Source organism: Propithecus coquereli, unplaced genomic scaffold, assembly GCF_000956105.1.
Source record: "Propithecus coquereli isolate 6110/MARCELLA unplaced genomic scaffold, Pcoq_1.0 Scaffold88, whole genome shotgun sequence".
Lineage (NCBI taxonomy): Eukaryota > Metazoa > Chordata > Mammalia > Primates > Indriidae > Propithecus > Propithecus coquereli.
In genome coordinates this window covers 1,567,539-1,580,412 of record NW_012155062.1, presented here as the reverse complement: position 1 = coordinate 1,580,412, position 12,874 = coordinate 1,567,539, and the positions used below count along the sequence as shown (strand labels likewise).

General features: G+C 41.2%; 1 protein-coding gene across 1 annotated transcript in view; it reads right to left on the bottom strand.

Annotated features, from left to right (window-relative positions):
- Positions 1 to 12,874, bottom strand: part of PRDM6 (PR domain containing 6) — a 96,382-nt gene that overhangs the window by 27,457 nt on the left and 56,051 nt on the right. Inside the window, exons 3-4 of the mRNA XM_012664284.1 lie at positions 3,880 to 4,007; positions 269 to 393 (exon numbers count right to left, since the gene is read on the bottom strand). Coding sequence (XP_012519738.1) covers positions 269 to 393; positions 3,880 to 4,007 — 253 coding nt within the window. The remainder of the gene's footprint in view (positions 1 to 268; positions 394 to 3,879; positions 4,008 to 12,874) is intronic.

Here is a 12,874-nt window from a genome sequence, read left to right as displayed (position 1 = left end):
CTTAACTTTGCCAACAGCTCTTATTTAAAACTCTGGCAGTCTTTGAAATTGTGAATAGGGAAGAAGAACCGGGGCCTGTGCAGACTAAGGTGCCCTGTGAGAAAGCAGACGACATACAGGGAAAAGAAAACGATGGAACAGACTTGTGCACGTTTGCGTTACGCATCATAGAGAACCATGTTTCAGGAGTTTCAAAAAACACTTTTAAAAAATTATCTTTGAAATAGGTATTTTGAGATGTGAATTCAGAGCTAAAATAAATTCTTACAGTTTTCATCCTGGGCAATGCATTGTAAGGGGATCCCAAAGAAAGACGTATAGCTGTCATTGTACCACACCAGAAGCTCGGTGCCCCTGGGGATATCTATACAGGCTCGGTAGAATATATTCGACCTATTCAAAACAAAAGAAAACCCAGCTTAGTAATACATAGGACTCATGTGTCCCCATCCACATTTTTATTGCCCCCCAAAAGTTCTGCCCAGCTCCACCTAAACAGTTTCTGTTTGTAATAAATCTACACATACCTTTTATCCCCAGCAACCAATTAGAGCCCATAACTCAGTATGATAAACAGTGCACAGTTGATTTCCACAGTGTCCCACCATAGAACGTCTCAGCTAAAGAGACAGATTTTTGGCCCAAGAGACAGGAGAAAGGAAGAGTTCATTTTTTAAAAAAATTTCATCTCACACTAATGAGAAAATTCTCTCTCTTGGCAAACTGCAAAGACACTGGTGCCCCAACCTCATATATAAATAAATACTATTGATTTCTTATTTGAAGGAAAAGCATTAAGTGTATTCGTGCAATTTGGTATGGGGAGTTCCCGAATTTGTAATAAAATTAAGCAGCTTTGTGATATAAGGACTAAGAGAAATAAAAATCCTCTTCACTGCCTTTCTTGTAAAGTTTGATACAGGAGAAGAGAAAAACTCTCTTATTTGAAATGAATGGAAATTCAATAAATACAAGAAGAGCACTTTACTCTGGCTGAAAGATTACACTCTGAAATGATACAGTGAAGGTACCAAGAAATAAACATTTTTTATAACAGCTTTGGTACTATAAAGAAAAATCTACAGATTAAAAAAAAAATGAGAGTGTGACTGGTTTTCTCAATGAAGAATTGCTACAAATATTAGCCTCAAGTTCAAGATAAAAGTGTGTAGGGTTGGTGGGCCTTAAATTTCTCCTTTCTGTGAGGAATTGGCTGTAGCAGGGCAATTTGTTCCTTGTATAACAGTGCAGACATAAGGCGAATCCTTCTCCACATTTTTCATGGCAGTGAGATATGCACTTGTCAACATATTTTGTCACCACAAAGTGGCTCTTGGCAATAGGATCATAAAGATCAATAAAAAAGTGCAGATTCTCAATATTTTACTTGCAGCTGCAAAAATTTCATTTATCTTGTTATTTTCCTCACTTGCTGCCACTCTGTCTCACGAGGGCACTGCTAGCTAAGCACAATGTTTTTCCCAACATTGTATGAATATCTGACAAAAACTCCAGCCAGTTGTCCGACCCTCACTACCCTTCCTCCCTCTGCATCTCGAAGAGCTGTGCATTTTATTAATTCTTTCCACTGCTACATAAAAAAATCAAAACTAGAGCTGGGCTATAAATCACTGGCATCTCCTAACTTGAGAAAAATTGAGTCTACTTTGTACTTCACCCTTGTAACATTTCATCTCTCGGTTTGGCTTCCCTTAATATAAACACAGCGCCCGGCAAATGAATGTGCTAAAACCAAATGACACACTTTGCCGCTGAAAGAGCAGAACTGTTTTCGAGCAATGGGTGGTCTTCTGAGACACAGAGTAGGCCGAAAGGGGGAAAAAAATGTGTAAGCATACACCGTTCCTTACAAGCGGGCAGAGCTTCCAAAACTCGCAGAAATCTCTGCATGTTGAAGCACATCAAAGGGATTTTTCCCTTTTCAGATAATATTTCCTTTGCTGACATGTATTTAGTATTGTGGTTGGATGACTCATAAAGATAGCTTCATGGCGTCCCAACGCAGTTGAAGCAGAACACATGCCAACAAACATTATTGTCAGCCTCAAAATAAAAACAAAACGTTCAGCTAAGGGTCAATCAATCAAGGGTGCTTTGAAGAAAATTCCATTTAGATATTACAAATCATAACAGAATGAATTTAAACCAGCTGACTTTTTGTGAAGAGGACATTCATGTACAATAAAAATTAGGCTGGCTCTTCAGGGTCCAACTTTTCTATTTTCTTACTCTTGGACCTGGTCACTGGTGATGGATGCCAGTTTTTAAAATTGTGTTTTTGTAGTTCATTTTATAAAGATCTGAAGTAATCGAAAACAGATTGGCAGAGAGAGCTCGTAGTTTAAGCACCATCATGAAAGGGGAGTTGTAAAATCCACTTAATATTGACAGATAGGCGATGACTTACTCGTGCCCATCTTCCTCCAAGGGGTTTCTTGTTTTCCCAAATTCGGAGTTCGCCCCAAGTGTTCCCTGGGTACTCATTACAGATCCAGCCAAACTATCTCTGGCCGAATGGGCAAGTACAATCTTTACAAATTGTCTAGCTCAGAGTTTTATAAAAACCCCAGGACAGAAATGCAGCTGCAATAAAGGTGGGTAAAGCCTCTATACGACGGTGTAACCAAATACTGTCTTGTACTATTTCATGGAAACCATTATTTAATAAAATAAAACTGCAGTGGAAACCAAGGCAGCGAGTCGCATGCTGCCCAAATGTTTCTTTTGAACCGGAGACTTTCAGAGAGCAAGCCAGATTTGTGTAGCCTTTAACCTATAAGGGGAAGACAGTTAAAAAAAAAAATTAAAAAAAGCTTCATTTTCTTTTTTTTTTAAAAAAAAGAAAGGAAAATAAATAGCCACAGGCAGGACTCCAAGTTGCCGAGCACAGAGCCCTCCCTCCGCTTTGATGTGTCCGTGGTGCCTAATAAAGCTAAACAGTTGCTTCTGATTCTAAAGGGAACACGGCTGTTTATAACTGAGCTCATATATTTACATGGCACATGTTTTCGAGGGATTTTGAGAAAAGAAGGCTTAGTGGTAGGGGTTTTTTCCTATTCGATTTGTCTTTGCCCTCTCGTTTCCACCGTAGCCTTCTTCAGCGCCACGCGGCAGCGCCTGGGCGCAGGTGCGCTGAGATGCCCTCAGCGCGGGAAGACGGCCTGGCCCTCGCTGCCCCTGGCCGCCCTCGGAACTCCCTGCAGGCAGTGGGGATGGCTCCGCTCGCCTTCCTCACCCTTTGGGGCTTTGACCATGTATCTCAGGAAACCCAGGGTTTGTCTATGCTCTGGAAGCGCCTGCTCATCTGCAATATACCCTACGTCATCAAAAGGCAGAACCCAAAGCTCTGGCACCTTTAGGGAGGGCAGGGGAGTTACCCCAGCTCTGCCATTGCTGCTAAGCTTAACGGTTTTGGAAAGGTGGCCTTGGGAAGGTAGAGAGTTCCTGCTTTCCCATGCCTTCGTGCAAATGAAACTGTTCCCCATGGGGAGACAGCCTGACGGAGACTGAAAGCAAGGGGCCTGGAGCTGAATCTCTGAATTCCTACTTATCTGTGTGTACACATCTGCTGGGGGAAACCACCCCACGTCGGTGGGTTTGCTAGACTCATTTAGGCTGCTGTGGAAGTTCAGACAATGATGTGGAAGCAACGTTACCACATGCCCTGAGTGAAGGAAGTTGTCTACTAGCACCTTTAATCCCGAATGCTTGTGAAATCGCTGTCATAAGAACCTACCGAAAAGTGTCTGCCAGTCCTGCAGAGGTCTGCAGGGTTTTTTCCAACCACTAGCAGCAAGCCTGAATTTGTATACGCAAGCCGCACGGCTTCTGTAGGTGGTAAATCAAGATATACTTTACCTGTACTGAACTACTGTTAGATTCTGCTCTCCGCAGTGCCTTGCACATCGGATATACCTCATCCAGCTCGACTTACTAGGTTCCCCACCATCAATAAAGTGCTGTAGTGTCCCATCCTGGTCATATATCTGGAGAAGAGGTCAGAAGGTCAAGTAGTTAGAACGAATCATCAGCAATCATCTTCCCTGCTTCCCTGGGTGTCTTTATGTGTCAGCTGCACAAATTTATTGCCCTTAGGTTTGCCGGTGCTTATTGATGCTTGTGGAAACTCAACTGGAATAACAGGAAAATATTTTTTGGTGAAGCAAGTCGATCATGTTTTTCTTATCAAGCCAATCTTCCCTGTATTAAACATATTTGTGGTATCTCGAGGACGTGACCATATTTCCCAAAGAATATTTAACCTATTTTGACAGGCTAGTCTCAAGTAATGAGCTGCCGGATAAACAAAGCAAGCTGAAAGAAGAGGCCATGCTGACATGGTTGGAACATCCACATGAGAGGCCCCCAGTGTCCAACGCACAACTGCTCGAAGGCATTTGGGAGGCAGTAACCGTCTGTTCAACCAGCCGGGCTACACCCAGCAGAAGGCAGTTGGAGAGTGCAGGGGCCGTCAGGAACTGGTAAGTCAGACCCTGATTCCCATGAAATAAATGGATCTCACCTCGCAGAAGATGTAGGACTTCTGCTGCTGTCATGACCTGAAACTATTAGGAGAGGAGTCATCAAAAAAGAAAGACCCTCGAAAAGGAAAAGAAAAAAAGTAACTGTGCCCTATCCTATGGATTTTGAATTTCTTAACTGAAGTTGGTCTAATAAGTATTGCCTTAGATCAGCTCAAGCAGATTTTATTTCAAGATCACATTCACGAAAATGAAATCCACTTCAAACCATGCAATAAGCATGGGATGAAACGTCTTATGCAAAACAACTAGCTAGCCAAGCAGTCACAGTTAGTGCCCACAGCAGAGACAACAGCTCATTGTTCCAGAAACCGCTTCAGATCAAGGGCACTTTGGGGGGTGTGGTTTCCAGAGGAGCAGGAGATGGGAAGGTTACGTGTCCACAGCGGTTCTAGAAAGTCGTTTCAGTCCTAGTGGCATCCAGGAAGCAAGGGGCAGTTAAAAGAGTTCCATAGGGGTACAGTTCTCAGAAGGACCATTGTACGATTGGACCTTTTCAAATAAAATCAACAATGGGATCCTTCTTCTGGTAGCTACTGAGGTGTTCCCCAGAGCAGCCTGAGAAATCGTGTCTCCTACTCTTGCTAGTCGGCCCTTCTACTTCTTCCCAGACAGATACGGAGAATCAGTCTTGCAGAGAGCCTCACTGGTTACATTTAAGCCCCCAAATTAGTGTGGCCATTCATATTAATTTAGCTCAGTATTTCTATTCTGGGGGCACCAAAGGGCTTAGTGATGACAGTTTCTTTTTCCTATCACCAGGCGTTTTAAAACAGCTGAGATTTGTGGGGTTTTTTTTCTTTTCTCGAACTCATTCCTCTCCACCCCCCACCTTTCCACTAACCCCCACAAATAAAAGACAAACATTAATCTAGTAACAATAATTGTTCGAGAAGTTACAACTGGGTAAATGCACCAGAGTGATCACAGCCGATAATCAATTTAGCCTGAGGAGAATGAAGAGATTCTTGGATTATATCATATTTAAGGCTAATGACTTCTTTTTCCTAGTTTTTGGATAATGGAAAACATTTCATGGGGTAGATACATCTGCTACGTGAGCAATCTAATTACAGATAATATATTTAGATTATACTGCTGTTGTTTCTGTTTTTATTGTCTTCTTTTTGTTTTGTTTTTGTTTTTTAAGAAGTTGATTCGAATTTCAATGCTGAGTCTGCTGTTGACAGACAACGCAATATTGAACAAAGCCATCATCGGTCCCTTAATGCCCGTATTCATCTTTAACAGAGTAAAAAATGTTGATGGCCAAACCCCTGCCCTACCCTTCCCCCATAAATAGACCTTCCGTAAGAACTGCTGGTGAAAGTGTCACGAAGCATTTTGAGAAATACATGTAATTATCCTCCTGTGTGTTTCCAGCCAATATCCTCACCTGCAAGTAAAATGCTCTAACATTTACATGTATTAGGGGCCATCTCAACTGTGAGCGCATCTGAACACCAGCCACTGACCAGGCCATCTTGAAAATGAGTATAAGAGATATTTCCTCCTACACTCTTGCTTCAGCAGTAATCTTCCTAACTAAGCATACCATGACTACAAGGAAAACTACAATTTTTGCCTGCCTAATGTAAACTGCTACTTGCCTTGAGGAATGCGCTTTGTCTGTGGGGCTTTGCCCAGATATCACACAATGCAGCAAATGGCATGTGGTTGGGCTTCCCCGGCTTCAGCCAATACTGCTATTACAGTATTTCACATGGACCTGTGACACGAATCCCACGTACCTACTTAAATCCCATACATAACTGCATATCCAGAGTTGAGGAAACTCATTCGACCACGATACTGCTCTTTCCCTAAGCCCCCAGGGCCCAGCCATCACCAGATCCAGTTGAATTTGCCTCCTAAATACTTTTCAAGTGTGTCCATCTCAGCCTCTCCACTGTTACCGTCTTGGCCCAGATGAGTTCCCTTCTCACGGGAATATAGCAAGAGCCTCTTAACTGATCTCCCTGCAGCCCCTCCAGGCCCCTGCAACTCATTCTCTAAACTGTAGCCAGAGGGATCTTTCAAAACACAAATCTAATTATATTCATTTCACCCAGCTTCCCCAAAAAACAAAAAACAAAAGCTTCAAAAATGTTATAAATGTCAAGTCATAACAACACATACTTATAGCATGTGGGATTTCCTCAAGGGGACTCGGCATGCTAATATGACCAGCACCTTCCACCAAGGTTATTTAGGGAGGCCGCAACACAGTGCCTTTGTATTGACTCAAGACAATTCCCAGCTATTTCTGGTCTGCCTTGTGAAGAGTTTTATATTAAAACTCAGTGTTTCTTGAAAGAGCAGCAGTGGGCCAGAGGCTCTGATGCCTGTTTCTGTTCATTCCTTTAGTATGAGAATAAAATTTTAAAAAGCAGGATACCCGAATGTGAATGGTAAACAGGAACTAAAAACAACATCTCAAAAAAATTCTAGATACTTATTGGGGCCCTATCATTAGTGTCTACCATTAGCTCAACTTTGTTACCATTTAAGAGCTCAGTTTAAAAACATTTCTATATGTAACTGAACTTCCAGACGGGCTGACACTCTTCCTGGTAGTAGAGAAGGAACTGCAGGGGGGAAATGTTTCAGCAGGTTTCAGTCTAGATTTGCAGCAACAGTTTTGGGTTCAGGAAGTTGTTCTTGGAGGTTGCATTAACATCTACATTTGTGTGCCACTAAAATGAAATTTTAAGTTAGATACCTGATAGGTCTAAAAAACTTAAGGAATTTAAGGAGATGAACTAAAGCCAACATCAAGAGTTATTTTGTTTTTATTACCTTTCAAATGATTTAAAATAGAAAAATATCAAACATAATGCACAAAGTGTTCAGACAATCCCCCAGGACCTATGAAAATGTGGGAAAGGTCAGAAATTTTATTCATTTAAATAGTGAGAATGAAGGCAAGGGAGTTAAATTTAGATTAAGGAAAAGATCTCATTCTGAAAGAACACTTGAATACAGCAAAATTTTGCTAAAAATCGTGTTCATTATTCTGAATGTACATGAACAACGAAGTTTTGATTTCTTTCTAAGAAAGCCAAACAAATGAACCTTTGGAGGTAGGGGAAATATTAATACATGTGAAGAAACATACAGGACACTTGGTGGGAAAAAAGGTTAAATTTCACAATGCAAAACCCTCAAAATTATACAAAGTATACTTGGCATGTTTGTTTTAGAAAGCTAGTTCCAGCATTGCTGAAAAGGAGTATAACTTGGCATAGCCATGTGAGAGAACATTTTGGCAATATCTAAATAAAGTTGATAACACATATATCTTATGGCCCAGCAATTTCATTCCTAGGAAATCACCCTAATAAATACTGATTCATGTGCTTAAGGGGACAAGTTCAAGGGCGCTCACTGCAGCATTGCTTGCAATGGAAAACAATTAGATGTAACAGAAATATCCATTATCAAACGAGTAAACAGTGACTTATCTATTCAATAAAATAGTATAAAACACAATTAATGAACTAGACCTATTTGTATTGTATCTTGTTGATATAAATATCAAAACACGTTTATTGAGAAAAATCAAGTTGTAGATTGTTGATTATGATGCCATTTGTTAAAATTTCAAAATATACAAAATAACACTCTAAATAGTATATTTTATAGTAGCATATATTGTAATATATATATATATAGAGAGAGAGAGCATAAAATTCTGAAGACACAGTAGAAGGATTCCGGACAATTTCCTCCAAGTGGCAGCCTTTCAAAACAAGGGAATGGAAAGAAAACAAAGGAACTTATACTTTATCTGATATGCTTCATTTCTTTAAAAAACATTCTCACACAAATATGGCAAAGTGCTAACACTCATTCACTTTTTCTGGGCCCTGTATGTGGGTACCCGTATATTATACTTTGTGCTTTTCTGATTTTTTTTTCCAAAAAAAAATCAAAGAAAAATAAATGAAAAGAAAACCTAGCCCCCCCTCCTTTGTGATGCAGTTTTGCATGCATTGTTAAAACAGGTAAGCTGTGTCACACAAGGTTAAAAACTATATGTCTGTTATCTTCCTGGGAAAATACGTGCAATAGGTATCACTACATTATCACCCTCTGATTTCTTTTGTGATTGTTGCTGCTATTTTCAAACTATCACTTTTGGTCTGTACTTTCTCTTTTATCAATGGGAGTAGAAGGATAAGCAAGGGGGAATGCTAATTCTCACCTTGTAAAGGGGATTTTAACCATTTTCAATCCAGTTTTATTTACTGGGACACCATACATATATGGTTAAAATAATATCACACAAACTCTAGTTTATTATAAACCATGCATGGAATTAACTGAAAACCACCAGAAGAAAGGAGTTTTATTGTGATCCTGGATTTGGGGAAGCACCACTCTCTACCATGATCTTATTTCCCTTGAACAAAATCTACTTTAAATGAGAACAGCAGGAGTAAAATAGTGTTGTGTGTTACAGCTGGTCGTCAGTGGCTTCTCCCCAGCTTTGTCATTTATGAAGGCTGCCAGTCAACATTAACAATAATAATAATCATAGAAACAATGTAAGCCAGTGACTGATTTAAGCCCATTTTAACATAATAGCAAGAAAACCATCTTCTGGATGATAGGAATTTGTGTGTATTGGTCGTTCTGCGCAAAGGGTTTCTCCAAAGCAAGATTTGCAAACTAGTGGATCTCAGGCTAAATTCAGGCAACAGAAAAACTTTGTTTTTCCCTAACAGTTTTTTAAGTTTTTTTAAATTCCAGAATATTACAGGGGTACAAATGTTTTGGTTACATAAATTGCTTTGTACCATATGAATCAGTTATAAGTGGGCCCTTCACCCAGATAGTGTGCATTGTACCCGTTAGGTGTGAATTTGTCGTTTTATCTAATTTAGATTTCTAACTTCTCCTGAAAAATCAAAAGATGGGTACCCAATCTCTGGCGATAATCCACGGAAGCTGAGAAAACGTGGCCCCCTTTAGACTGGGCAGGTGTTTTTCCAGGTCTCCAGTCCCCACCACTCCCTGTTGTCTTACGTGCTACTGACTTCACTGATTTACTTACCTGCTTGGCCTCGTTAAGCATTTACATCTGTAACCCCAGCTGCAAAGGGATTACTGCAACCACTGAAAATCGGTCTGTTACAGCTGGGGACACTTGCAAAGAAAAGCGTTTGAAGTAACAGTCTAGAAACACTGCAAACATTCATCGCTCCTGTGATGCCCAGAAGACATCATCTGACCCAAGATCCAGGCTCTCTGTTCTGTAGTTTTCCAGTGAAGGGGACTGAAGAGCTCATTTTTTTCATTTTTACCATCACAGCCTTTCAAAGATCTTTCTTAGCAAAGGGATCTTTCTTAATTCAAAGAAGTCTTAAATATAATTCCACTAAAAAAACAGATGAAAGTTGCCCGGGTTGAAGACGGAGGGGTTGGTGGAAGCACCTCACCAGCACAGCTGCTCTTTGAGACAATTCCTGGGACACATCTCGGGGACCGCAGTGAACTGGGGGACCCTGTGTGAAAAACCACAGGCAGAGCATTTCCTCCAGGGGATAAGGTCTCCGTGAATATTCAGGCCATCAGTTCTTCTACTAGAACGCTGAGTGCTGTGGCTAAATTTAGAGCCCAGGAACATCAGATTTGGAAGGGATCTCAGAGACCATCTGTTTCAACCCAGTCAGTTTACACATAAGGAAACTGGGGTCTCCAAAAGTGAGTGACTTAAGCAAAGTGAGACTACTAGTCCCTGACAGCATCCGGCCTTATCTCCAGGCCTCCTCACATGCTCTCCACCTCTCTGCCTCCCTGCCTAAATGTGCTGAGGCCTCGCTCTCCCAGTTTAATCCTGTGAATACCCTGAAGACAGCCAACGACCTTAAACAAAAGGAACTTGAATTACAACTCACACAGGAATCTGTTCCTCCCAGAACGTGGGTCCCTAAATTTTGGTGTGGTGATGGGGTAGGAAGATCCAAAGGTTTCATGTAAAAAGGATCAGCCAATTCACAGGGAGTGGGGAGGCATTTCAGACTCCCTCTCCTATGTCCCAGCCTTGGCACATCCCTGTGCCAAAGCTCCAGACACCCACATGTGGTTGTGTGTTGGAATGCCAACCTCCTTCGGTTTTTGCCAAGCAGCTGAGGTGAAGGAGCACATTTTAAGCCCAAACATCTACCACAGGGCCCAGAATGGAGGAGGAATTCAATACATGCTGAAATAAACTGAAGTGAATTCTCACAATAATTCTATAGGTTCTCAAAGATCTTGGACTTTACTCAAAGCTTAGAAGAAATTACCATTAAATGCAATTAAACCTTGATTCTAAGTACTAACAACTAGGGTTTAAAGAAAAAAATTACAGCCTCCTTGAAGCCAACCTCTTTCAATTCTATGAAATCAAAGGTGAATTTCACCTGATGATTAAAAATATAATAAACAGTTATTACAGAAAAGGCTCAGAAGAGGTCACTGGAGTTTTCCAGTTTAGACCTGTGAACTCAGCACTATTTAAAATCCTTGCACACCTCATGGAGGATCCAAGGAAGAAGAGATAAAAAGATGGTTTCTGAGATCTCCTCTACCTATTTTCCACACACTGCCTTTATGCAGCTCTACGGTTCTATAAAATTCAGAAAATTGGGGTTTCAATAGTCAAGTATATTAGTAATTTGAGAAACACACCAGAAAAACCTACTGTGTGCCCAGATGAGATTCCTCTGTGTGTCAGGAGGTACAAGCACAATATTTTGTAGTCCGTGGACAGCTCTACAACCATTTACTTAAAAGAACAATTCTTGGCCGGGCGCGGTGGCTCACGCCTGTAATTCTAGCTCACTGGGAGGCTGAGGCGGGCGGATTGTTTGAGCTCAGGAGTTCGAAACCAGCCTGAGCAAGAGCGAGACCCCGTCTCTACTAAAATTAGAAAGAAATTAATTGGACAACTAAAAATATATAGAAAAAATTAGCCGGGCATGGTGGCACTTGCCTGTAGTCCCAGCTACTCGGGAGGCTGAGGCAGGAGGATCACTTGAGCCCAGGAGTCTGAGGTTGCTGTGAGCTAGGCTGACGCCACGGCACTCTAGCCCGGGCAACACAGTGAGACTCTGTCTCAAAAAAAAAAAAAAAAAAAAAAGAACAATTCTTGCTGGGCACAATGGATCACACCTGTAATCCTAGCACTTGGGAGGCTGAGGTGGGAGGATCCCTTGAGGTCAGGAGTTTGAGACCAGCCTGGGCAACATAGCCAGACCCCCATCTCTACAAAAAATAAAAAGTTAGCCAGGTGTGGTGGTGTACATCTGTAGTCCCAACTACTTGGGAGGCTAAGGCAGGAGGATTGCTTGAGCCCAGGAGTTCAAGGCTGCAGTGAAAGTAAGATGTAGTGGCATATGATGATGCCACTGCACTCCAACCTGGGCAACAGAGCACGACCCTGTGTCTTAAAAAAAAAAAAGTGTGAAAAGTGTAATTATTAGAGGAGAACTTCTTAAGTATTATCAGTGAAAACACACAATATAAGCCACTACAGTTATGGGATACCACAGGGGTAGAGGGCACAAAGTCACGGCATGCCTGTGGTTGTCAGTTTCCGTGTGTGAGGTATAGCTGTGGCTCTGCCATGAGTGGTGAGTGCCAATGCGGCTTTGGGCAGATATTTAACCTCTTGAGGAAGACACCTTCTTTCAAAGAAAAGAAATGGTGCTAATGATAGTCCCTACCTCAAAGAGCTGATTTGAGAATCAAATGAGCAAGTACCTGTAAAAGACTTAAAATAATGCTAGGCGCCGGGTAAGAGCTCAAAGAACATTAGCTCTCCTTAGTAGATGAGAAATGTCAGCCCAGCCACAATCTACCAGCCTGCTCCTGGACGCTGGCCACAGTATAGTATGTACAGTGTATACAAATACATTATTGCTAAGGTTACTAGACCATAAGCTCATTGAGGGCAGGAATCCATTTTAATAATTTTTAAAATTTCACCCATAGGCACCTTACACAAGGCTTAGTACAAACCAGGAAATAAACTTTTGTTGAAAGAGAGAGAGAAAAGAAAGAAAAAGATTTGGGGACATAAAGGGGGTATAACAGTAAAACAATCATAGTTTAGACTTTTATCTCCCACATGAGTCTTCTTTAAAAAACAAAATATAACAAACAACACCAGATAAATGTAACTACTGTCCAGAAAACACTAAGGAATTTCCCATAATTTCCAGTCCCTAAATTTAATCAGTTTACAGTTTAACGCAGTGTCCCTTTGTCATCCAGAAGGCACAGGCACCTGCCACACCTTTAGGAACAGCTCTGGAGCATAC